The 26,863-nt window shown below is 40.4% G+C and overlaps 1 protein-coding gene across 13 annotated transcripts in view; it reads left to right on the top strand.

Moving 5' to 3' along the window:
- Window positions 1-7,828: 7,828 nt before the first annotated feature.
- rims2a (regulating synaptic membrane exocytosis 2a) overlaps window positions 7,829-26,863 on the top strand; it is a 1,025,605-nt gene continuing 1,006,570 nt past the window's right edge. For 7 of the 13 annotated variants that reach the window (XM_059971238.1, XM_059971280.1, XM_059971281.1 and 4 more), the window contains exon 1: window positions 7,838-7,938. In XM_059971238.1, coding sequence (XP_059827221.1) covers window positions 7,838-7,938 — 101 coding nt within the window. Of the gene's footprint in view, window positions 7,939-26,863 lie in introns of all 13 variants that reach the window. The other 6 variants (XM_059971246.1, XM_059971261.1, XM_059971230.1 and 3 more) reach the window with 2 other exon arrangements.

Genomic DNA, 26,863 nt, shown 5'->3' with positions numbered 1-26,863 from the left:
CAACGTGCTGGAGGAATTAAGCAAGTCAGGCAGCAAAAATGGAGAGGAATATACACTTGAGGTTTTGGGTGGAATCTGTCATCAGGACTGGAAAGGAAGGTGGAAGAAGCCAGATATCATGACCCTTTAACAAGTTGGGTCAGCTGACCAAGGATCACATTAGCTTGTGGAAATTCAGATTAATTTTGGAGCTGGAGTTTCTGTGATTAAGTGTATTGCATGCTCTTTTAAAAAGATATATTAACTTGCTCGTAAGAAGTAGTTCACGGAAATGCAAACAGGAAATGCAGGCCAGCTGCATCTGTGCAAAGAGGGAAACACTTCAATTTCAGGTCGGTCAAAGACCCTACATGAGAACCATACTTCACACATCCTCAGTGGCCACATTATTCGATGCAGGAGTGGACCTCATAAAGCGGCCACAGGAGTGGAACCTGGTGTGATCTTCAGCTGCTGTAGCCCATCCACTTCAAGGTTCGGTGTGTTGTGCATTTAGAGATGTTCTCCTGCACGTGACAGAATGAAATGCTCGGTTACTTGTGATAATGTCACCTTCCTGTTGGCTTGAACCAGTCTGGCCATTCTCCTCTGACCTCTCTCACTAACAAGGTGTTTTATTTTTGCTCACAGAAATTCCGCTGTTTCTTTCTTGCATTACTCTCTGTAAGCTGTAGGGACTGCTGTGCATGAAACTTCCAGGAGATCAGCAGTTTCAGAGATACTCAAACCAGCCTGTCTGGCATCAACTATCATTCCAGAGTCAAAGTCACTCAGATCACATTTCTTCCCCATTCTGATGTTTGGCCTGAACAACAACTGAACCTCTTGACCATGTCTGCAGGCTTTTATGCATTGAGTTGTTGCCACATGATTGGTATTAACATGCAGGTGTATGGGTGTACCAAATAAAGTGCCACTGAGTGTAGTTTCACAGAAATACAGCTGGATCCACCTGCAGGAGTTTTGCTGACAATAGCCATTATGCTGAAAACCTGCTTTCTCTATTTCCCCCACTGTGGCTTAATACTGATTATTGTTACTTTATAGAAGGCCAATACGACTTCAAACCATCTATGAATAAGTTCATTCTGATTAATGTTTTTGATAATAATTATATTAATTAGCACATCACATAAATGCTTAACAAATTAAAATACAGGCTGAAAATATTGATTCACTTGCAACCTAATTTCCTATAGATTAAATGGTAGCTCAATAGCCTAATTGTAGGTCAGTGTAACAGGTTTAATATGTGATGATCTCTGACAATCCCTTGGACAGTACAGTATACAGTATGTTGGGAATAGATTATGGAAGATGCAACACTGGGTAGGAGAGAACAGGAATAGTCAAGCTTGGAGCTGCAAAAGTGCAGATTAGAGGTAAAAGCTATCATCCTGGTTTTTTTAGGTAAATTATTATTCCATTGGAAATTCCAAAGAGAAAAGAGAGTTTAAAATGGCTTAACCAGAACGTACAATAATTTGGAAATACTTAATCCCTATTTATAGTTAACTTTGGAAATCTAGTTTCTTTGTTGATACAATTAGCTCTAGGTATCGCATTTGGATGGAACATATCATTTTCTTTTTGCCGGAGTAATGTTTACCATTTGAAATTTAGACAAGGAGGATCTTATTACATTTATATTTAAAAAAATAACCTGTTTGTAGTTTATTCAGATAAAGGAGAGGCAGGCATGTTTAATTTATTGCCAAGAAATTGATTTGATATTTTCTACTGTTGAACTTTCCATACTATAAATTGATTCAGTTCTATATTTAATCCCTCACAAATATGAGCTAAACCCAGTAAACTTCTTAAGACAGGGAGAGCAATAAAACAACCTTGAATGTTGACAGAATTAACACCTTACATTATTTCTGAAATACATATACAATAAATTGGCAAACGAGTAACCTTATTGATATACCATTACACAAAATGCTGGAGGAATTTAGAGGCCAGGCAGCATCTATGGAAAAGAGCAAACAGTCAACATTTCTGGCCAAAACCCCTCCCCACCATCTTTTTGCTCTGACTTCTCGTCTTCTTTTCCAATCCTGATAAAGGGACTTGGCCCGAAATGCCAGTTGTTTACTCTTTTCCATAGATGCTGCCTAGCCTGCTGAGTTCCTCCAGCATTTTGCGTGTGCTGGTTGAATTTCCAGCATGTGTAGATTTTCTTGTGGTTGAACCTAGTTGATATTCTTGGTTGTAGGGTAATTAATATCCAGAACCAGGTATTATGATTTAAAAATCTACATGACGAAACACACACAAACACACACACACACACACACACAAACACACACACACACACACACACACACACACACACACACACACACACACACACACACACACACACACACACACACACACCACCACCACCACACAGTGAGAATAATATTTTATGTTTTCCGTCACCAATATTTCTATTTCATTGATCATCATTTCAATTTTCAAATAATAATCTAAAAGATTGCTGGGATCTTTTTGGCAACTCACTTACCCAATTATTTTTAAACATTATAATAAATTTAATGATGTGGAAATGCTGCTTTATTTTCCTCATAGAGTTTAATTTAAATCAACACAGGCTGTCAGGCCTGCATAGACAGACACCTTCCAGTCTCTACATAGCTAAGAGGAGTCACCTGCCCCTTGTTTCCAACTTATCACCTGCAGCCTAGTTAAACCCAGCTCTCATCCACTGTCCTTGTTTCAGCCATCGAACCAGACACTTCAAGTAGTTGCTCATAGCCTTCGGTTACCTTATTGCCTGTGGGTTTTAGTATCTGTTGTCTGTTGCGTTGTGGCCCATCAAAGCTTGTTAATTTGCAGTCCATTGCTGAATCATCTCCGCTGCTCTGCTTTTGGATCAAGCCTACCCTACATTTCTTGATGCAGGACAAATTTACAGTAAATTTAAAATGTGATAATTTGGACATTACTTTGCCCAAGAATAAAGACAATGCCTGAAGGTAGCTAGAACTAGCTTTGCATATGAATATTTTTTGTGTGGCAATTGGCTATAAGCATGAGCTGTTAAAGTGCACAACTGGAAGTGATACATCTGGATTGTGAGTGAAATGGGCATTCCACTAATCAATCAGACTGAAGCCTGGTGCCATTACTAGTGCACTGACTGAGAAGGAAGTATAAAAATTGTGAATTTGAATTCATATCAGAGGCAGGAAAGGAAACAAAGAAGAAATAAAAATTGGATTAAAAATGAGAAAAAAGATGGAAGGAAAAAGTACTTTAAAATAATTTCCTGAAATATCCAACAATGAATTAGTCATCTTTTAAAATTAATTACTGATTATTTTTTGGTGCCAGGAGTATTGATTGGTTGTTATTTATCGCAATATTAATAGGGTACTTTGATTCAAAGGGAGAAGACTTCATTACCTGTAGCCAGATGAGCTATTTCCTATTATACGGTTTTACCCCTTCAATGAATAGCAACAGTAAGCAAACCACAAGATGTTATTTTTGGAAAGCTAATGGCAGAAGGGCAAAGTATGAATAGAAGCATATTTTTTTTTGAGATACAACATGGTCTAACAGTGCGTAAATCAGGCATAATTAAAAATCAGCATCAATTAGTATTGCCTTGCCTTATTAGTAAAATCTGCCCCCTTTGTGCAATGGTACAGCTAACCACCTTGAGAAGTCCTCTCCATTAGTGCTGATTATTCTCAGGTCATGTTATTCTCAAGGCAGGTGCCAATGCAGGTGTTGTATTGCTCTCGTCACCTGTGAAATCAGGATTGGAGGGGACTCTAAAAAATAGTTGCTAGTAAATAAATAGCTGGCTTTGTTAGAAAGTAAACAGTTGTGAATAATAAATGAAGCCACCATCAGACCTTACTGTGATTACCCCTTCACCTGTTAACTGTCTCTGCAGTTGATGTAATTTACTACATTCAAACATAAAGAATGGTATCTTACCAAATCTATTTATTTAATTTTAGCCTGCATTAATCCCACCAGTAGATAAATGAAGAAAGGGGATTTGTAGATAAATAATAATACAAAACTTTAAATGTGAGAATGCCTTCTTACAATGGTTCTTTGAAAATTGTGCCTTCAATTCTTTGAAATGAAAAATTAGTGTATTAATATACTGTAGATCATAAGTGAAAAGCATGAAATGTTGATGCTAAACTATAGTGAATAGCATGGATGTATCACATGATAGCACAATGTCCCATTGGAAAGTTCTTTAATAAATTCAGATATCGAAGTTGTGATAACTTCTGTTCACTTTCATTTCTTTTCCTTCCAAGATTTTTATGAAATTTAAATGTTCATGCATTTTTACAGTCAAACAGGAGGATTTACACTGTGCAGATATTACCCGTCAATCTAATTACATATTTTATTTTTATTTAGAGATGTAGCATGTTAACAGGCCCTTCTGGCCTAAGAACCAATGTGACTAATTGACCTACTAATCCATATGTCTTTGAGATGTGGGAGGGAACCTGAACACCCAGATGGTGCTCGTGGTAATTTGGAGAATTCACTCTACAAATTCTTCACAGACAGTTGCAGATCTGAACCCAGGTGCTGGTACTATAATAGTGTTACACTAACAGGGCTACACTACTGTGCTCCACAACTCCCAAAGTTATTTTATTATTTGTCAATTTCTGATGTTTAGGTATTCTGAATGGAGGTTTCACTACTGAAATCAATTTCCCTTAGCAACTCTCATCCAATATGACAAATGGCTAGGGATGCATTTTTCTGAAAAACTCTGGTGGTATGCAATCTGTGCAAATTGGTGATCAATTTTCAATGGTTGAAGAGCCACAATATCAAACCTTTTGGCCTCAGGAATAATTTATTTTTATCTATTTAGAACTGTGTAATAAAACATGACTATACAACTTGTTGAACTTTGGATAATCAAAAAAAAAGAGAAAAATCATTGTTGTTTCACTTGCTTGGAAGCTACAATTAGTGCAGCACTATACATAAAAATTGCTATAAGTTACCAAAAAAATAAGTAGTGCAAAATAGTGAGTCAGTATTCATGGGTTCATGGACCATTCAGAAATCTGATGATGGAAGTGAAGATGTTCCCTTCCTGAACAGGATATTATTCAGGGCATTGGATGATAGCCCATGAATTATTGCTTTGAGAATGTAAACATTTAAAAGGTGTTTGCATGTGCAGTAGAAGTGTTTTATGTATAAAATGAATGACTGGAAACAGACAGTGGGATCTGTACTGAGGTCATGTTATAGGAGTAGGCCCATGAAGAGAAAAGCAAGGACATTAAACTACCTTATGCCTTTTCCAATGTTGCATGCTTCTACTATTTTAAAACAAAATAGGATATGGGCCAAACAGAGACAACTAGCCCTAGCTCAGACATCTTAGTTGGCTTGGATGAGTTGGGCCGAAGGGCCTGTTTCTCTTCTGTTTAACTCATAACTATTCCAGTGTTCACAGTTTGTTTCTTACTTTCCATCTTTACAGCAAACCAGGTTAGTGTTTTCTGTCATTGGCTGGTTTAACTGTTGGTTGAATACAGTATATCGTGGAGAAATCACCCGACTAATCAACTTAATTTTATATCCAAATGAAAATAGCAGCGTGAGTGGTCTTATTCGTTTCTGAGCGATGAGAATGCCGATTAATATCACTTTTGAAGGTTGGGACTCTTCTTTATCTTCTAAGAGTGATACAATAGAGCAACTATATTGCTTTATGTTATCACTTGCTAAGCACGACATACAGGTAGAATTTTACATGAAGGTCTTGACTTCATTCGCCTACCTCAGTATAACGGAGGTAATATTGTGTATCGAATATATTTGTGAGAGTTTGTTGCAAAGAGTTGGTTTCGCCAAGTTCGAAGATGAAAGGATTTCACTGATTATCAGTTCTTTGGAAACTCCTCGAGCTTATGCACAATTGCATATTGAGATGACATCCCACCATGGAAATTGCAATCAAAGTTCAAAGTAGAAATTAAATTTATAATCAAAGTACATATATGTCACCATATACTACCCTGAGATTCATTTTCTTGCGGGCGCTCACCGTAAATAGAAAGAAACACAATAGACTCAAAGAAAAATAGCTCACAACAATTCGTGCGCGTCAACATAATTTGTTCCTGACTGCCCCTGTGGTTACAAAATCCGTGAGGCATTTCAATAGTTGAAACCTTTTCCTTTCCCGTGCTGTTAACCCTGAATAGAAATATCCCAGATTAATGATAGTCACTGTCTGGACAATATTTTTTTATTAATTTTTTTTGTTTTTCGTAGTTGTCGATTCAGGTATGCATCCTGTCAAGTTTCTTTTTCACGAAGCTTAAGATCCGGATAACACAAGCAGCTGAAACAGAGGACGTACACTGTCCGCGCTGGGAAGAGAGAGAAGGCAATCACGCTGGTTACTGTCCGAGGTGCTGTATTCGGGAACTACACACCAGACCAAGGAATCGGGGAAACGGTTCAAAAACTAAAGACTTCAAAACGCCAAAAAGAAAACAGCAGTTTAATTTCTTACGGTATATTTAAGTCGATCTTACTTTTGATCCTTGGACTGCAGTTTTACGCCGCTGTTTGAATGGGTCGGAAGCTCGTCACTTATGCGCGACGCTAAACTGAGTCTCCGAAACGTCGACTTATTTTTGTTGGTCAATTACCAGTTGTTCATTACCAACAAATAATTTGCTTGCCACGCAGTCCAAAGACGTGCGGCAGCAAATTACACACGTCATCTCAATAAAATCGCCGAAAAGCCTGATGAAGCTGTAAAAATAAATGCACTTCTCCTCTCACGGCGAGTGGGGATGAACGGATCTGAATCTTAATGGTAAAAATAATTACTAAGTTTATGCTGTGGTACAACTCAATAGTATCTTCCATAAAATAAGCACACGTTTTAATAACGGCAGATAGAACCGTTCTTAATTAAATTGCACCACAGTAATACTAAATCGAATTTGATTTCTCCTTTCCCTTGGATTAGGCAGAATTGGATGGTCTGGTGCGGGGGTTGAGCAGAGTCCAATTTGGCAGCGCTCCAGGTCCTGATCAATGATCCGCTCCACAGTTTGCAGGGAGTTCGCTGTCAACGAACGCGCGCTCTGGCTCTCTTACTCCCCTTCACTCTTTCAGTCAATATATCATTTTAACTGCATGTGTGTACGTGTGTCTGACCTACGTCCAGGACTTAGACTCAGCCTTTTTAAAAAATCTTTTTTAAATTGAACTTTTTTGACGTCTTTTCTTTTCTGCACAAGCCGAGAGAGAGGCGATGGGCTGGATACGACAGTAACGTGTTCGCTAATCATGTTAGGAAGGGTTAGCAGACAGCGAGAGAGGAGAGAGAAAGACGGGCAACAAGAGACCATGCATCGCATTTCCTAACTCAGAGGGTTTTTTTTTTGCGGATTCCCCCTCCCTCCTGGCGCATCCCATCCTGCAAAGTGCATATGCATAAATGGAGAGAGAGAATTATGAAGCGAATTGCAGCGAGCCGTGGAAATAATTTGGATGTGACTGGAGCCGCTTTCTCGCCTTCCCATCGCTGTCGCCACCGCCACCCTCAGCGCCCGGGTCCGGGAGTTTCCCTAAGGCAGCACACCAACCCCGCCGGCGTCCCGCTCTTTCCCTCCGACCCGCTCCTGTAATCCTTGCCGTGTGTGCGAGTTTTTTTGTTGTTGTTGTTGATACATTCTCATTAAAGATGTCGGCGCCACTCGGGCCTCGGGGCCCTCGCCAGCCTGGCCCTGTTTCTCCTCATCCTCATCCGCCTATTCTTGCCTCACCGGCTCCTCCTTCTGCCGACATGCCCGGGATGCCGGACCTCAGCCACCTCACCGAGGAGGAGAGGAAGATAATTCTGGCCGTAATGGACAGACAGCGCCAGGAGGAAGAGAAGGAACAGTCAATGCTCAGGTAAGAACACCGGCACCCCTACTGTATTGTTCAAATTAAATACAAAACTATTGCTACAGCGGAATGAAAAAAAGGTGTAAGGAAAGGTCAAGCCTGCAGTCAACAGTCCCAAAGAGGTGGCCTTGTAGAAGCTGATTTTAGTTGTAATATTTTACCTAGGAGCGGTGGGCTGGGTTTTCCCGGCCGCCATCTTCCGCCTGACATTTCAGCACGAAGACTTGTGCTCTGAGCTTTGAGTTGTTTCATTTTGTAACAAGGATTTCCAAGTGAATCTGCCTGGGGTTTGGGTCCTTGAGTGTTTGGTGTCAGGTTTTCAGGGATGCGTCTTTGGGAATAGTGTTTCTTAGCTCTCTCTCCTTTGCTCTCTTCCTCTCTTTCCCCTTCCTGCTTGCAAGAGCGCTAGCACTTGACCCCGGTGCTTAACACACCGACAGTGCCGAGCTCCAGCCATGCTGGAGTGGTGAGCCAAATCCAGTTACGGCGGCGGGGTTGTTGGTGGGGGTGGGGGCGGGGCGCGCGGCGCGTGAGTTTCAGCACCACAAACCCCTGGACAGCGCCTAGCAGCCGGCCGCTTGGCAGGCTCTATTACACCACAGGGTGATGTCGGAGCCCGAGCAGGCCATCACCGCGCAATGTGGCAAAATCCGAGGCAGTCCCAGATCCCTGGCTCAAATTATAAAAAGAAATTAACTCTGAGACTTGACAACAAATCTTGCCCATTGAGAGAGGGTTGAGAGGGAAAGACTAATTTAGAAATGCACGCCACAGAGCAGAAGGGAACGTGTCAGAAAGTGTAGAAGGGTATCAAAAGTCATTTGAACCTTAATCAAGCTAAATGTTTCTATTACTGGTTATATCATTATGAAAGTAAACTGAAACTCAAATGGAATACAATATAAAGTCACCTGCGGTTGCTGGCTGAATGGTGTTAGTTTCATTCTCCGCTGAACCGTTGCAGCGTATAATTTTTAAATTAATTCGCATGCTTAAAAGCTGCCGTCTTCCTGTTTGTTGTTTAGTAACGTAATGCCTTTACATTTGCTCGCACATTCATATTATCATTATTGTTTCATTGTGGTAAGTGGATTGTTTGTCGTGGTGTTTTCTCTTAAATTGCTGTTTCCAATGTAATTATTTCGGTTGTATATTCAGGAAATACAATAGAATATGAGCAATTTGTGACAATACTACCTGCGTTCCTGTTCATGGTCCTTTAAGAGCATGGCTTGTTGTGTGATCTTCCTTGTTTGAGTTGCAGAATCATATTGAAAGCGGTACATTAGTGTCTTATATTTGCTGTGCTGAAGACATTCACTTCCGGTTTTGTGTAAAGTGGGGCGGCAGGTTGAAATATTTATACAGATTTTAATTGGGTCTTATTTCTGAAAGAAACAAAGAAACTAAGAGAGAGGTTCATTTCGATCTAAGCATTCTGAGATTCTCAAAAGAGGTCAGGCTTCTGTTTTGCTATGTGTTTCATGTTTTGATTATCTTATATCACGTCTGCGTTGCTTGGTACATCTTAGTAGAATGCATTAAATGTTGACACTTGATAGAAATTAATCGTGAATCATCAGATTAAAAGAAAACAAGGTAACAAAAGATACAGCTTCCGCCTCCTGGAGAAGAACACATTTCGAAACAGGATATTGGTTCTGAAAGTTATCAAGAATCTTGTAATTTCTTTATATTTAGTACATGAAGGGTGGATAAAATTGGTGTGGAACATTATTTGTGAGAATTACCATTCTATATAGTGACACACACAGTTCTGCTGTTAGCACAGTAAAGAATTTTACAACATGTATGCCTTGTGTTTCCCTGTCAGCATGCTCACATTTTATCAACATTTATGATGGAAAGTACAGTATATTAAAAATAAAGCACTCGAAGATGACTTGGTGTGTTAAACCTGTGTCACCAAAGACGGATTTATAAGTTCAAATTCATGGATGGTGCATTGGTCATTGTCTAGAACTACAGGGGCGTGTGAGTTGTATATACTTGCATATGCAGCCTGCATTTTTATTTAAACATTAATTCCAGATATGGACATAAAAGCATGTGCTTTTTCACCAGGCTGATCACAATGTGTTTTTGAAGTGATTTGATGTGGAAGTCTATGCCATGGCCTGCACTTTAATTACTGTTGTTTGAGAAATACAAGCTAGTCAGCTGTAGCTAAATCCCCTGCACAGGCTTTAAAGAGAAAGGAGGCAGATGCATGGCTGAAATATGGAATGAAATGAATTATATATTTATTTGTTAATATTAGTCATTTTTGATCAAATTAATCTCATTGGCTTATATTCACTGTCTTAAGAATATACTTTGAAAGCAGATATGCTTAGGAGAGAAGTTATTGGCATTTTAAAACTATTCAGAGTAGAGTAAAGTGTATTTTTTCATAAATGCAATAAAATTTGTTGACAATCTCTTGTTTGTAGGTAGTCTGATCAAAATTTCAATAATTTTACCTATATTAAACTCCAGTTATTAATCCTTTAAGGCAGACGTAATGGTAAATCAATGATGTAGAACTCATTGACATTTGCTGTATGATGGTGTTTGCTGTTCTTGCAAAAAAATCAGCAATACAACCTCATAGGTTTCAATTGATATATGAAGAAAAAAATAACATTTATGAGGGTGACTTCATGAATGTAATTTTATCTTTTGGGTTAGATGACTTATAAACAGCTCATGCCTTATTTTCATAGGTTGCACTGTCAACTGAACCACTTGATGGGATTACTGCTATGTAATCACTCTGGATATCTGTTATTCTGTAAATAGTTTTCTGCCAATAATGTAACTTCTCTTCTCAAACAAGAGAAACTGTGCAGATGTGGGAAGTCTAAGCAATACACACAAAATGCTGGAGGAACACAGCAGGCCAGGCAGCATCTATGGAAAAGGGTACAGTCCATGTTTCCGACCGAGAAGGGTCCTGATGAAGGGTCTTGGCCTGATATGTTGACTGTACTCTTTTCCCTAGATGCTGCCTGGGCTGCTGAGTTCCTCCAGCATTTTAAGTATCTTCTTTTGCCATGTAGAATGCACGTTAATAATCTTCATCCCTTTTCTGCTTCATTGGGAATTATGACTATCATATTTCAAATATCGTGCCCTATGTATTTACAGAATCACTATAATCAAACATTAATTCATATGTATAGAATTTTAAACAGGGAATGGGAATAAGATCAATCAACTACAATGCATAGATAACATTGTGTATTTTTTTTCCTTCTCAACTTGCTCATCATTTTTTGATAGAATTTACACTTAGGTCCTTATTCAGCCATACTTTCTTTTAATGGAATAGCTAATGGAGGAGGAATTAAGATACCAGGGTTATAGGGGTGCACAGAAACATAGAAAACCTACAGCACAATACAGGCCCTTCAGCCCACAAAGCTGTGCTGAACATGTCCCTAACTTAGAACTACCTAGGCTTACCCATAGCCCTCTATTTTTCTAAGCTCCATGTATCCATTCAGGAGTCTCTTAAAAGACCCTATTGTTTCTGCCTCCACCACCGCCATCAGCAGCCCATTCCACACACTCACCATGCTCTGTGTAAAAAAACTTTCCCCTGACATCTCCTCTGCACCTACTTCCAAGCACCTTAAAACTGCCCTCTCATTACAGCCTTGGGAAAAAGTCTCTGGCAACCCACACGATCTTCTTATTATCTTGAACACTTCTATCAGGAGGATGAGTGCAGTTAGAATTATTTGTAAACCATCTAGATTTCTGGATTTAAACAGTAGGGTTCTGGGGTGTATGGTAGACCAAGGGATCTGAGCATGCCCATTCATAACTCATGCCAAGTGGCATCACAGGTAGATAGGGTCATAAAGAGAAGTCTTGGCCCATTAACCTTCATAAATCAGTGTGCTGAGTACAGGAGATTGGATGTTATGTTGAAGTTGTATAAGGTGTGGGTGAGGTCAATTTTAATATTGTATGCAGTTCTGGTCACCTACTTTCAGGAAATAAGCCTGAAGGAGGATAGGGAAAATTGACATGTATGTTGCTGCAACTTGAGGAACTGAGTTACAGGGATGACTTGAACAGGTAGGACTTTACTCTGGTGACACAGGAGGATGAGGGAAGATCTTAACGGAAGTATACAAAGTTATAAGGGTATAGTCAGGGTGAATGCAGACAGGCTTTTCCCCCTCAGAATTGGTGGGACTGGAACTAGAGGTCACAGGTATAGGGTGAAAGGTGAAATATTTAAGGAGAATCTGAGAGGATAGCTACTTCACTTAGAGGGTGGAGTGAGTGTGGAATGAGCTGCTAGCAGAGGTGATAAATACAGATTTAATTGTAACATTTAAGAGGAGTTTGGATAGGTACATGAATGCGAGAGGTATGGAGTGACATGGCTGACGTGCAGGTAGATGGGACTGGGCAGAAAACCAGGCTGATGTGAAATAGATGGACCTGTTTCTTTGACTTTGTGACTCTAAATCAATAGCTCTGGAGTTATCCAATAAGCTGTGGGCCTTGAGGAGTGCAGAGATCACACATTTGGTGCCTGAACTATGCTGAGTTAACTACTCTTAGCTGGTGTTAGAGGTGATGCACTTGGTCATTCTGACAAGAAAGGAGAATTAGACAGAGTTCCCAGTGAAAACAGCAAATATAAAATGCTGGAGCAACTCAGCAGGTCAGGCCACATCTATGGAAATGAACAGACCATCAAAGTTTCACACTGATACCCTTCTTCAGGACTGGAAAGTAAGGGGTGGAAAGCCAGAACAAAAAGATGGGGGGAGGGGAAGGAGGAGAGCTAGTAAGTGACAGGTAAAGCCAGGCAGGTGGGAATGATAAAATGATAGGAGAGGAGTGTGGACCAGAGGAAAAAGGGAATGAGGAGGGGTACCAGGGGGAGGTGATGTGCAGGTGAGAATAGCTGAGGCCAGGGTGGTGAACAGAAGAAGAGGGGAAGAAGAGGGAATTTATTTTTTAACCAAAATGAGAAATTCATTCCGTCAGAATGGAGGCTACCCAGATAAAATATAGGGTGTTGCTTCTCCTCCCTGAGTAGCCTCATCGTGGCACAAGAGGAGATTATGGACCAATGTGTCAGAATGAGAATGGGAATCAGAATTAAAACCTTTGGCCACCAGGAAGTTCGGCTTTTGGCGGAGAGAGTGGAGGTGCTGGATGACGCACTTTCCCAATATATGGTGGATCTCACCAGTGTAGAGGAGGCCGCTTCAAGAGCACTGGCCACAATAGATGACCCCAGCAGATTCACAGGTGAAGTGTTGCCTCACCTGGAAGGACTGTTTGGGGACCTGAATGGAGGTTTGGGAAGAGGTGAATGGACAGGTGTAACATTTTGGCCACTTGCTGGGATAAGTGCCGGGAGGGAGATTAGTGGGGAGGGATGAACGAACAAGGGAATCATGGAGATAGTGATTCGTGAGGAAATTGGAATGTGGGGTGTGAGGGGAGGTAAAGATGTGGTTGGTGGTAGAATCCCTTTGGAGATGGTGGAAGTTGCAGAAAATAATGTGCTGGATGGGGAGGCTCATGGGGTGGTAGGTAAGGACAAGAGGAACGCTATCACTGTTGAGGTGGTGGGAAGCTGTGGTGAGTGCGAATGTACAGGAAATTGAGGAGATGTGGGTGAGGGCATCATCAATGATCGAGGAAAGAAAACCTCATTCTTTGAAGAAGGAGGACATCTCTGATGTTCTGGTGAGAAAAGCTTCATTCTGGGAACAGATGTGGCTGAGACAAAGAAACTGAGAAAAGGGAATAGCATTTTTACAGGAGGTAGTGTGGGGAGAGCTATAGTCAAGATAACCAGTGGAATTGGTAGGTTTATAAAAGATGTTGATCAATAGTTTGTCTCCAGAGATGGAGGCAGAGAGATCAAGAAAGGGGAAGGAGGTATCAGAAATGGACCAAGTGAATTTCAGGGCAGGGTGGAAGTTTGAGGCAAAGTTGATGAAATTGATGAGCTAAGCCTTTGTGCATGAAGCAGCGCCAATGCAGTTGTCAATGTAACAGAAGAAATGTTGGGGAGAATTACCAGGAAAAGTTTGGAAAATGAACTGTTCTACATATCTAATGAAAAGCCAGGCAGAGCTGAGGCCTATATGGTTGGCCATGGCTACCGCTCGAGCCTGGACAAAGCGAGAGGGCCTGAAGGATAAATTGTTGAGGGTGAAGATCTGTTCTGCCAGATAGAGGTGGTTTGTGGTGGAGTGGAACAAGTTAGCAGGTTGGTTCTTTTATTGAGAAAGAAGCGGAGAGGCTTGAGGCCTTATTGATGGGGGATAGAAGTGAATAGAGATTGGACATTTATGGTGAAAATAAAGTGGTCAGGGCCAAAGAACTGAAAGTTCCTAAAGAGAGCAAAACAGAGTTCCGAGTAGATCTTTATCAAGTGGCCTTGACTGAAAATATATAAGTGCAAATATCAGGTGAGGACAACTTCTGAAATGTTCTGATGTCTGTGTTTCAATAGCTTGCTGAAGTTGTCTTCGAGTGTTTGCATGTACATGCAGTAGCTGGATAGGATGTTACAGTATGTTCTGGAATAAAGAATAATGAAACGCATTCTGGAATAAAGAATAATGAGACGCATTGATAACTGAACAGGTGGTGGGATAGTGAACATGAGGAAATCTGCAGATGTTGGAAATTCAGACAACACACACAAAATGCTGGTGGAACACAGCAGGCCAGGCAGCATCTATAGGAAGAAGCACTGTCGATGTCTTGGCCCGAAACGTCGACAGTGCTTCTTCCTATAGACGTTGCCTGGCCTGCTGTGTTCCACCAGCATTTTGTGTGTGTTGGCGGGATAGCGAAATGGATTTGAACACTCATATTGACTAGAAGGACCTTTACTTATATATATATCTCACCATATTGTATTATATTGTATTGTATACCATTAATATATAGTATGCAATAAACTTGAATTTTAGAAACATGAGTCCACAACACAATGTTTCCCACAATTTTTCTCTAAAAGTAGTGTTATTCTGTTATCAATCTGCAATTTACTCAACAACTCTGTCCAATCTCATAAACACATTTAAATATGAAAATAGTAAATTTGTTGCTCATGTGTTGATCCTTCTTGAGAACTACATTTCAAAGACATGCTCATCATTTAAATAGTTTGAATGAAATGATATTGCTTTAGTAAACCTGATGGATACAGGTTACATTCATCATGAAACATCAGCATGTGTTCTTTTCAATGATGGATATGAGTCTTAAATGGTGTCAACAACCTCTGAGGCACGGAAAATTACCACTCAAATGTGAGGCCTCATTCCTCTAGATTTTAAATATTGTTGCTAATTTAAAATCAGTAAGCAACTTGAATAAACATTTTCTTTCACTTTATTTCTTCATCCCTCCCCATCCAATCTTTCTTTGAATTGAAGGGCTTGAACTTTTCAGTGTTACCTGTTGGATGTCAACAAGTGCCTGACCAAAAAAAAAGTGATTTCTTCATCAATAAGACACCATGTCAGCAATAAACATCAACTGTGCAGTATTTAGGTTTGGCTTCAGAATGCTGCACGTCACTTTCTAATGGTGTGGATGAAAAGGTTGAAAGAGTGAAATGGGACTAAAAACAAATGGTTCACCTGCATATTTTAGAGACAATAATGATTTTTCCAAGAAAGTAATCAAGGGAATGCTTGAACTAATCCATAATATTGCTGAGTTTCCATTCTCTTACTTAGTCAAAAACTACCCATTGGATTTCTGAGCTTTTCTGCCAGCAAAATCAAAAATACAGAGACATGGGGGAATTAGAGGACAGGCTGAATGCTGAGGTGCCAGTGGTGTGGACGTGGTCAGATTACAGTCTAGCAGACCAGTGAGCATGTTCGGGTCGCATCATCAGTGAGGCCAAGAATTCGGTTCCTCATCCAGGTCCACATTTGTTGTCATCGACATGTTCTGGGTTGATTCAGTCGGAGGTTCAGAAGTCAAAGCCCAGTGGATGGGGCATTGAGTCCACAGATCTCTGCGAGTACACTGGGGAAGGCAAAGGCCCAATATAACAATAATAAGTACTTTATTGATCCCGAGTGGGAAATTATTTCATTACAGCAACAACATTTAAATACACACTTAGCAATAATAATAAAAAATATTAAATATTATAATAATATTAACTAATAATGCCATACAGAATAATAATATACACAATAATAATTCACCAATTTGCAATAATAATGTATAAAATAATAAAACAGAGACTATTGTACTATGATGTGTGATCTCCTGTCACACAGAGAAGAACTGTTGTATATGCTTATTGCATTTGGGAGGAGAGATTATCTGGAACGATCCTTCTGACAGCGAAGCTGAATGAACTTGCTTAAAAAGGTGCTCCACTGCTTATTCTGTAGGTCATGGAGAGGATGTGTCTGATTGTCCATTATGGATAACTGTTTGCTTAGTGACCTCCTCTCCACCACTAACGCAGAAGAGTCCAGGTTGTAGCCAAGGATGGATCCACCTTTTTTGATGAGTTTAATATCTGTCAATTCATGGTCCACTGGAAGCTGGAGGCCAAAGAAAGCCTGTTCTGGGGATAGAAGACTGTTAGGCTACAGCACATCCTTGGATATGTTAGTTGCTAATGCAAATTATGCACCTCCCTGTATGTTTCAATGTACATGCGATAATTCAGGTTGGGTAATTCTGCGCAGTGGAGCCGAGGAGAGGCAAGGAGAGATCCGAGGTTTGATTGATTTTGAAGACAGGCTGAATTGGAAAGGTCAGGTATGGGCTGTATCGAGGCAATGGAGCCTGAGCTTGAGGGTGAGGAACAACCTGATGTTTGAATGAGTTAAGTGTCGAGCCAGATTGAAATGGTCAGTGTGTTGGGGTCAGAGGTGAGAAATTCAGCTTTTGCAGCTCTGCAGGGTTTGCTCGACTCTGTGCTAGACTGAGGCCTTCTCAGTAGGCTTTTGTGGACTTCTGAATCAGTTACAGTGATGTCTGTGAGGTGACCTTCAGTTCTGAGTGCCCTTTGCTTGCTTTAATGTTTGTACATGTTTTTCCCTCTCCGTGCACACTGGGTGTTTGATGGTCCTCTTTTGTTTTCCAAGGGTTCTATTGGGGTTTTTTATTTAGTGGCTGCCTGAAAGGAGACGAATCTCAAGGTTCTATCAAGTATACATACTTTGATAATAAATCTACTTTGAACTTTGATAAATAAATCTGAATCTCCCCATTCTTATTTTGTGGAGTATGTTGTCATTAACAGGGCAAAAAATACTAAACTAAAAAGAACAAAGTACATGAATAGTACGAAATAAAACCCTGAGATTAGTTTTTTTGTAGCCATACACTGTAACTCCAAGAAACATAATAGAAAGACCACACCCAATGGGGCGGACAAACACCCAATGTGCAAAAGATGACAAACTGTGCAAATACCAAAGAAACAAAATGACATAAATAAATAAATAAACAATAAATATTGAGAACATGAGATAAAGAGTTCTTAAAAGTGAGTCCATAAGTTGTGGGAACTATTCAGTGATGGGACAAGTGATGTTGAGTGAAGTTGAGGGGTAATAACTATTCCCAAACCTGGTGGTGTGATCCCTGAGGCTCCAGTACCTTCAGCACCTCCAGGAGCAGGAAAAAGAGAGCCTGCTCTGGATGGTGAGGGTCCCTGGCGATGGATGCTGCTTTGCTGTGACAACGCTCCGTGTAGATGTGCTCAATAGTGGGAAGATCTTTACCCATGATGGACTGGGTCATATCCACTACTATTTGTAGGCTTTTCTGTTGAAGGGCATTGGTGTTTCCATACCAGGCCATGATGCAACCTATCAATATACTCTCCAACACACATCTATAGAAGTTTGCCAAAGTTTTAGAAGTCATGCCGAATCTTCGCAAGCTTCTAAGGAAGTAGAGACCTGCCATGCTTTCTTCATAATTGCAGTTAGGAGCTGAGCCCAGGACAAATCCTCTGAGGAATTCTCTACCTCTGATCCTCTGATGAGGACTGGCTCATGGACCTCCAGCTTCCTCCTCCTGAATTCAATAATCAGTTCTGTGTTCTTGCTGACATTGAGTGAAAGGCTACTGTTGTGGCACCACTCAGTCAGATTCTCAATCTCTCTTCTATATGCTGATTCATCACTAACTCTGATTTGGCCAACATCAGTGGTGTCATCAGCAAACTTAAATATGGTATTTTAGTTGTACTTAGCATCACAGTCATAAGTATAAAGCTTGCAAAACAGGGGGCTAAGCACACAGCCTTGTGGTGCCCCTGTGCTGATGGAGATTGTGGAGGAGATGTTGTTGTTAATCTGAATTGATTGTGGTCAGTAAGCGAGGAAAATGAAGATCCAATTCTACAAGGAGATATTGAGGCCAGGGTATTGAAGGTTGTTGATCAATTTTGAGGGGATGATGTTATTGAATGCAGAGCTGTAGTGAATGAAGAGCATCCTGATGTGTGTATCTTCACTGTCCAGATGTTCCAGGGTTGAGTGAAGAACCAATGAAATAGTATCTGCTGTTGACCTGTTGTGCTGGTAGGCAAATTGGAGTGGATCCAAAATGGTTCTCAGTCAGGAGTTGATATGTTTCAACACCAACATCTCAAAGCATTTCATCACAGTGGATGTAAGTACTACTGGACAATAGTCATTGAGACAGATTACAACATTCTTCTTCAATACCACATGAATACGACCCTGAGATTCATTTTCTTGCAGGCATTTACATTACAGCAAACAAATACAGTAGAATCTATGAAAAAATACACACAAAGACTGACAATGGCACTTTCGTGCTGGTCCCAGGGAAGTATACTCTGAAATGAAATTTAAAGAAATTTAAAGTTACTGACCCTTTCCACCCCTGATCCCCTAATGAGGACTTACTTGTCAACCTCTGGTTTCTTCCTCCTGAATTTCTTTCTTGATGTCCATTTATCCCTTGATTAGAATTTAAAGTGACTGAAAAAGGGAAGTCATGCAAGTGTGGCTTCTTGCTAACGTGCAATCAGATTTTTAAAAGGCAGTATATTCGAAGTCAGCTAATCATATCACGACTGTATTTTGAACTAGAAGTGCTTTATTATTCTCAGATACCGTGGTCTCCAAAGATCATCACCTTGTCATGGTGGAGAGGCTTGTGAGTTCCTGAGATCCCAAGAGTGATAAGTTCTGGAGTTTAGCCGTCTGGTGCTTGGATCCTGGTAGAGTGACCCATGGAAGAAAGGTCAGGAGCACCATTTTAGACAGAGTGATCCAACCAAGTCCTCAGTGGTGGAGCTGACAGAAGATAATGGCACTGAAAGTGGACGAAGGCTGCAGCAGTGAAAAGTTCCCAGTTGTCTTGTATTTCCATGTCACTGGACCCTGACCCTGGTCTGTCAGGGACCATGTGTGGCTGCCCATGCATTAGCCTCCTCACATTAAATAAAGTCAGGTACAAGTATTCTCCATTAAGGGAATCCCCTGGCAATCCCTTAGGAGAACATCATACTCGATTGAATGATTGCACTAGTACTACACATTTTAAAAAAGTGGTGTAGGTTAACCCTTTTGGGAACTGAATGCCATTTAGAACCTGCATGCTTCTTTATAGCCAGGGACAATTTTAGTTCATTGTGTGGGTGGCTGGCTGACAAAAACCTCCAGTACAAATTTCCCTGAACTATCTATGAGCAGGTACGTGTCTAATAAACATTGATGGTTCTTGCTCAGCACTCAGTGAAATCTGTCCCAATAAGATATCAGTTAACTATCTTCTTTCAGAATGGACTTAAGATGATTAATATGAAGAATATCAAAGAGCAAGTTTTTCTTGCTCTAGTTCTCAGGCACTCTTGGTTTGAATATATTGTCATTATTTTGAACCGCGTACCTCTTAATTAGGTAATTAATTAAGTTACGGTGTTGTTAGGGTGAGTGTGGATGAGTGTGTCCCCACAAAATTATTTTGGGTTTCCCCCGAATGGAAGCGCTGGATGAACCGAGAGACCTGCAATCTGCTGAGGGCCAGATCAGTGATATTCAGGTCTGACAACCAAGTAAAGCACAAGTATTCCAGGTGCAACCTCTGGAAAGCCATCTTACATGCAATGTGGCAATCCTTGACCAAATTTTGGTCACAGAAGAACACCCAACAGTGGTGGCATGGCTTGAATGGTATCACCGCCTACAAAGTTAAACCAAGCAGAATAGTTTCACTCCCAGATGAGCTCAATGCCTTTTACGCTCGCTTTGACCGATAAAACATGGCGGCACCTTCACAAACTCCCACAGACGCGATGACTCTGTGATTTCAGTCTCTGAGGCCGACTTGAGAGCATCCTTCAGGAGGGTGAACCCATGGAAATCATATGGCCCAGAAAGGGTACCTGGCCAAGTACTGAAGACTTGTGTTAGTGAACTGACTGTAGTGTTCACTAATACCTTTAAACTCTTGCTTTGGCAGTCTGTGATACCCACCTGCTTCAAGCAGGTTTCAATTTTACCGGTGTCTAAGAATGTGGTAACCTGTCTCAGTACTACCATCCAGTAGCACTTAAATCTAGTGTTATGAGCTACTTTGAGAGGTTGGTGATGAAACATATCAACTCCTGACTGAGAAGCAACTTGGATCCATTCCAACATGTTTACCATCACAACAGGTCAACAGTAGATACTATTTCATTAACTCTTCACTCAACCCTGCAGTATTTGGATAGTGAAGATGCATACATCAGGATGCTCTTTGTTGACTACAGCTCTGAATTCAATATTATCATCATCTGAAAACTAACCAAAGAGGTCCGAGCCCTAGTCCTTGATAGTTCCTTGTGCAATTGGGTCCTCTATTTCCTCACTTGCAGACCCCAGTCGATTCAGATTGGCAACAAAATCTCCTCCACAATCACCACCAACACAAGTGCACCACAAGGCTGTGTGCTTAGCCCCCTGCTCTATTTAGTTTACACTTATAACTGTGAGGATAAGCACGACTCCAATGCCATATTTAAGTTTGCTGATGTCACCACTGTTGTTGGCTGTATCAACGATAGTGAGGAATCAGCATAGAGGAGGGAGATTGAAAAATCTGGCTGAGTGATACCAAAGTAGCAATCTGTCAGCAAGACCACAGAGATGATTATTCAGTTCAGGAGGAGGAAATGGGAGATCCAGAAGCCAGTCCTCAATGGGAGATCAGAGGTGGAGAGGGTCAGCAACTTGAAATTCCTCGGTGTAATCACTTCAGAAGATGTGTGCTAAACCCAATAGATAAGTGCCATTACAAAGAACGCACTTCAGTACTTTTACTTTCTTAGAAGTTTGCGTAGATTCAGCACTTCATCTAAAACTTTAACAAACTTCTTTAGATGTGCAGTCCAGAGTATTCTGACTGGTTGCATTACAGCCTGGTTTGTAAATGCCGATGCCATTGAATGAAAAACCCTACAAAAAGTAACGGATGCAGCCCAGTCCATCATGGGCAAAGCTTCCCATCATTGAGCACATCAACAAGGATCAGTGTCATAGGAGCATTCATCATCTGGACCATCCAGGCCATGCTGTCTTCTTGCTGCTGCCATCAGGAAGGAGGTACAGGAACCTTAGGACCCATACCACCAGATTCAGGGACAGTTATTGTCCCTCAACCAGAGGGGATAACATCACTCAGCTTCACTCAGTCCCAACACTGAAGTGTTCCCACAACCTATAGACTTCCTTTCAAGGACTCTTCATTTCATATTCTTGATACTTACTGCTTATTTATTTATCTATCATATTTTTTGTATTCGTACTGTAGTAATTTGCATATATGTCTGTTTTGTGTGCAGTTTTTAATTGATTCTATTGTATTTCTTTGTTCTACTACAAATGTCTGAAAGAAAGCAAATCTCAAAGTTGTATTTGATGACACATATGTACTTTGAACGTGAACTTTGAAAGTGGAAGAATATTCTTTTGCCCTTTATTCTGTGCATTATTAGAAACTGCACCAAAAAGACTGAGTAAATAATTATTGTTCCTGGTTCAAACAAAATTATCCATGTGTTAATTCAGTTTACATTTTCCTATTTACATTACACCAAATGTCCCACATTCAGGTTCAATCTTGCAAGATGAAGCAAAAGTACTTTTTTTAATTTTCCAAAATACATTTCAGATGGTTTAGATTCTTAAATATATGACTTATATTAAATATTCAGGTTATTACCGCAATGATCTGGAAGAAAGGTATTACAGTGATGTTAATTAAGGGAAGCATTCTGGAGTGGCTCTGTTGTAAATTAGGTATATTTCATTAAAATGTTTAAGTACACTTTCCCCAGTATTCCTTGGACAGAGTAAACTGCCTTAATCCTTCCACCATCTCCACTGAGTGGTGTCACTGAGTGCGCAGTTGGAACTCATTCGTGCACACATTGTTTACTGGAGATTGAATACTTGCTTCTTACAAATGAATTTTGTCAGGAATCAGCTTTCATCCGGTTAGCAATATCTGAATCATTGTAAGTTGGAGTAGAAGAACATGAAATACTCTCCTATCAGTACAGATGGTGACATCTACATAGAGAACGAGGAACAGCGCACCGTGGTAGCATCGCAGCTAGTGCAGTGCTGTTGCAGTGGAGTTTAGAGTTGAATTCCGGTGCTGTCCGTAAGGAGCTCCTCCATTCTCCCTGTGACTGCATGGGTTTCCTCCGGGTGCTTTGGTTTTCTCTCAGAGTCCGTAGTTATATGGTTAGTAAGTTAATTGGTCGTTGTAAATTGTCCTGTGATTAAACCAGACAGGTTGCTGGGCAGAATGGCTTGTTTGGCTAGAAAAGCCTGCTCCGTGCTGTATTCTAACCTTCTCTGGTTTCTGCAATTGAAGCAACGACTTAATCTTTTCAACCGTTTACCTTTTAAGATGAACCTTAACTTTCCCGAAACTTCTGATTTGTATTAAGTGCGGTGAGATGTTTTACTTAGTAAATGCTTATTCAGATAGTTTAGGTTCTCAAATATTTTGATTTATTTTAAATGCCCACTTTATTACCACTGCAATCATGAGGAAAATTATTGTGATGTTAATGATGAGACGTATGATGGGGCACTTCTGTTGTAAATAAAGGCACCCAGAGATAAAATTAGATATGTTCTACCCAGTTATAGTAAGTAACTATGTGTGGAGTAAAGGCAGATTCTTGACATTTGATTTTAAAGTTGTGGACACAAGAAATATGAAATGAAGATAGAAAATATGGGAACCATTTAGTGAGTCCATCCATGTAAGTCTGGAAATTAAGACCCGAAGGTCAAACGAGCTCCATACGAATCCGGGAATCGAGGCCCAAACATCAAGTGCATAATCGGAGAATCTTGTGGTTGATACACAGTCGTCACCAAATTATAGGAAAGATGTCAACAAAATAGAGAGAGTACAGAGAAGATTTACTAGAATGTTACCTGGGTTTCAGCACCTAAGTTACAGGGAAAGGTTGAACAAGTTAGGTCTTTATTCTTTGGAGCGTAGAAGCTTGAGGGGGGACTTGATAGAGGTATTTAAAATTATGAGGGGGATAGGTAGAGTTGACGTGGATAGGCTTTTTTCCATTGAGAGCAGGGGAGATTCGAACAGGAGGATATGAGTTGAGAGTTAAGGGGCAAGAGTTTAGGGATAACACAAGAGGGAATTTCTTTACTCAGAGAGTGGTAGCTGTGTGGAACAAGCTTCCAGTAGAAGTGGTAGAGGCAGGTTCGGTATTGTCATTTAAAGTAAAATTGGATAGGTATATGGACAGGAAAGGAATGGAGGGATATGGGCTGAGTGCAGGTAGGTGGGACTAGGTGAGAGTAAGCATTCGGCACGGACTAGAAGGGCCGAGATGGCCTGTTTCTGTGCTGTAATTGTTATATGGTTGTATGGTCAGCAAGGTCCATGAGCAAAGCTGAAGATCAAAGACTTAATTAGAGGCTTAAAGGGATCATGAGGGCCTGGGTCTTGGGGTTTGGAGGTCCATGTGAATCTGGAATTTGAGGGCCAGATTTCAAACCCGCGATCGTCGAGTCTTGGGGCAAAGTCCAAAGTTGGAGGCCTGATATCTGCGGGGCTGAGAGGACGGAGCCACGGACTAGAGGCAGCCTGTACTGGGTTGGAGCCTGTCTGAGTCTGTGTGTGAAAGGGAGTGTGAAAAGGGCATTTGCTTTTGTTGTTGTTTTCTTGTTTTGTTTAGTTGCAGCTGCTTGTGTTGTTCTACTGAATGCTGTGGGTATGCTGTGCTGGTGCCGGAATGTGTGATGACACTTGCTGGCTGCCTCAGGTGTGTTGGTTGTAAGTTTCAGTGGACATGTGGTGGATAAATCTGACTATGAATGTGAACTCAGGCACATGTGGAGGGAGAAGTGTGGTTAACATCTGGTCATCGATGAGGACAACTGACACTGCTGCTGAAGTAGGAATATCCCATTGTGTTGCACATTCTCGTTATTTTGTGGTTTCTGAATTAAATTACTGATTGAAAATCAGTATTATAGAGAATTTTGTGTCCACCAAGAAGTTTGATTACAAATGTAATAGGTGGTGTCCATCATTAAGGACCCCACTACCCAGTACAGCCCTCTTCTCATTGCTACCATCAGAAAGGAGGTACAGAAGCCTGAAGGCACACACTCAATGATTCAGGAACAGCTCCTTCAACTCTGCCATCCAATTTCTGAATGGACATTGAACCCATGAACACTACCTCACTACATTTTTATTTCTATTTTTGTACTATTTATAAATATATACTTAATAAATATATATAAATATGTATAAATATATATATTTACTGTAATTTATGTTTTTTCTATTATGTATAACATTGTACTGCTGCCATAAAGACAACAAATTTCACAACACACATTGGTGATATTAAATCTGATTCTATTCTGACAGAAGAACTTGAAGAGTTCAGGAGGATAGCTTTATTCGTGTAAATACTAGCTTTAGATCTGACTAGACTAATGAAATATTGTATACTCAATAGTCTCGGTGGGTCCTCAATAGAAAACAATCCCATACTTATTGTTCTAAATATGCAATTTCACAAAACATTGTAAACTTCATTTAGAATCACAATGATGCACAAGGGAATACTTATGGCACTCTGTTTTATATAATGTAAAATACTGTTTCTGATATAGGGTTCTGAATGTACTTCACATAACCCTCTTCGTCGAGCACCTCTACTCCATCTGCCAAAAACAGAACTTCCCAGTGGACAAACATTTTAATTCCCATTCCTGTTCCCCTTCCGACGTGTCAGTCCATGTCCTCCTCTTGTACCAAGATGAAGCCACCTTCAGGGTGGAGGATTAACGCCTTATATTCTGTCTGGGGAGCCTCCAATCTGATGGCATGAATATTCTCCTTCCAGTAAAAAAAATTCCTCCTCCCCCACTCCTCTATACCCCACTCTGACCTTTAACTTCTTCTCATCCTCCTATCACTTGCCCCTTGGACCCTCCTTTCCTGTCTTTTATGGTCCATTCTCTTCTCCTACCAGATTCCTTCCTCTCCAGCCCATTATTTTTCCCACCCACCTGGCTTCACCTATCATCTTCTAGCTAGCTTCCTTCCTGTCCTCCTACCTTTTTATTCTGACTTCTTCATCCTTCCTTTCCAGTCCTGAAGAAGAGTCTCGGCCTGAAATGTTGACTGTTTATTCATTTCCATAGAGGCTGCCTGACTTGCTGAGAGTGTGTGTTGCTTTGGATTTCCAGCATCAGCAGGCTTTCTCGTGTTTATACTTCACGGAACTGTTTTGTCCCTGACTGAGGTGGAAAAAGTTCATTTAATTTCACTCTCTTTCCTCTCCTCTAATTTCAACAAAATGTCATCAGAAGGGCAAAGGACTGGTGTAGTTTGGGAACATTGCAGCCATTCATCCCTTTTCAGTCCATGGTGGTGGTGGCTGGGGTTAGGGGATAGCATGTCTTAAAATTATTTGTATTATACTGGCCCAAACAATTTTCAAAGCAAGGGGGTAGCAGGAAAATGAAAATGTACAATGCCCAGCCGGTCAATCAGTTTGATTCCTTTGTCAATCTATACTTTCTGCTAGTGGAAACTGTATCTCATAATTCACTCCATCAAATCCACTTTGTTAACCGTTACTCTGTTGTCTTTTAAACTTTCTGACCCATTTCTAGCTTCTCCAGTTTCTCAAGATATCCAAAGTTCATTTGCCCTGGTTTTATTCCAATACATTTCCTCTGCACTCATTCCTAGGCCTTGAAATCCTTCCTAAAGTGGCAAAGCCAGAACTGGGTGCAGTAGTTCCATGCAGAAAATTAATTTCACATTTGACAAAGCTATTGACATTTACAGTAATGCATTGCGACCATCTATTTCACTTAATTTCAGAAACTGAACAATGCAATCAGGCTCCCATTGTGAGGAGCCATCAGTTAGAATTTGCAATGCATTAAGTGGCTGGTCTGATAAATCATGGCACAAGCCAGAAGTGTCTTACGGTAAGCCACAGAACCAGGGCATAAATTATACCCTACAGATACTGTATTTGATGTTAAGTAATTTTAGTGATGGTAGTTACTGTGAGTTTTAATTTTAAATCAGAACTAAAACATTGTAATGGTTGCAAACAGCAGTTGCACTTGGATTACTAAATCTTTAAATAATACTGTGTTCTCCATTGTAGTGCATTTCCTATGGTCAGGAGTGCCTCAGTACTCTAAATATTTGAAATAGTTCTAGGCTATTATGTAACTTCAAACGTTAAACTAATTCAAAGAAAGACACAGAGTCTGAAATGCTGGTGTAAATTCATCTTTACTTTAAGCGAGGCATGCACATATCATGTATGCAATTAATGTATTTGTACATATAGCCTGTAATTAAATATTGAAACAAAAATTGAAAAAAAAAGCTTAAT

The sequence above is a fragment of the Hypanus sabinus genome, chromosome 1 (assembly GCF_030144855.1).
Source record: "Hypanus sabinus isolate sHypSab1 chromosome 1, sHypSab1.hap1, whole genome shotgun sequence".
Classification (NCBI taxonomy): domain Eukaryota; kingdom Metazoa; phylum Chordata; class Chondrichthyes; order Myliobatiformes; family Dasyatidae; genus Hypanus; species Hypanus sabinus.
This window is presented reverse-complemented; position numbering and strand designations above follow the sequence as displayed.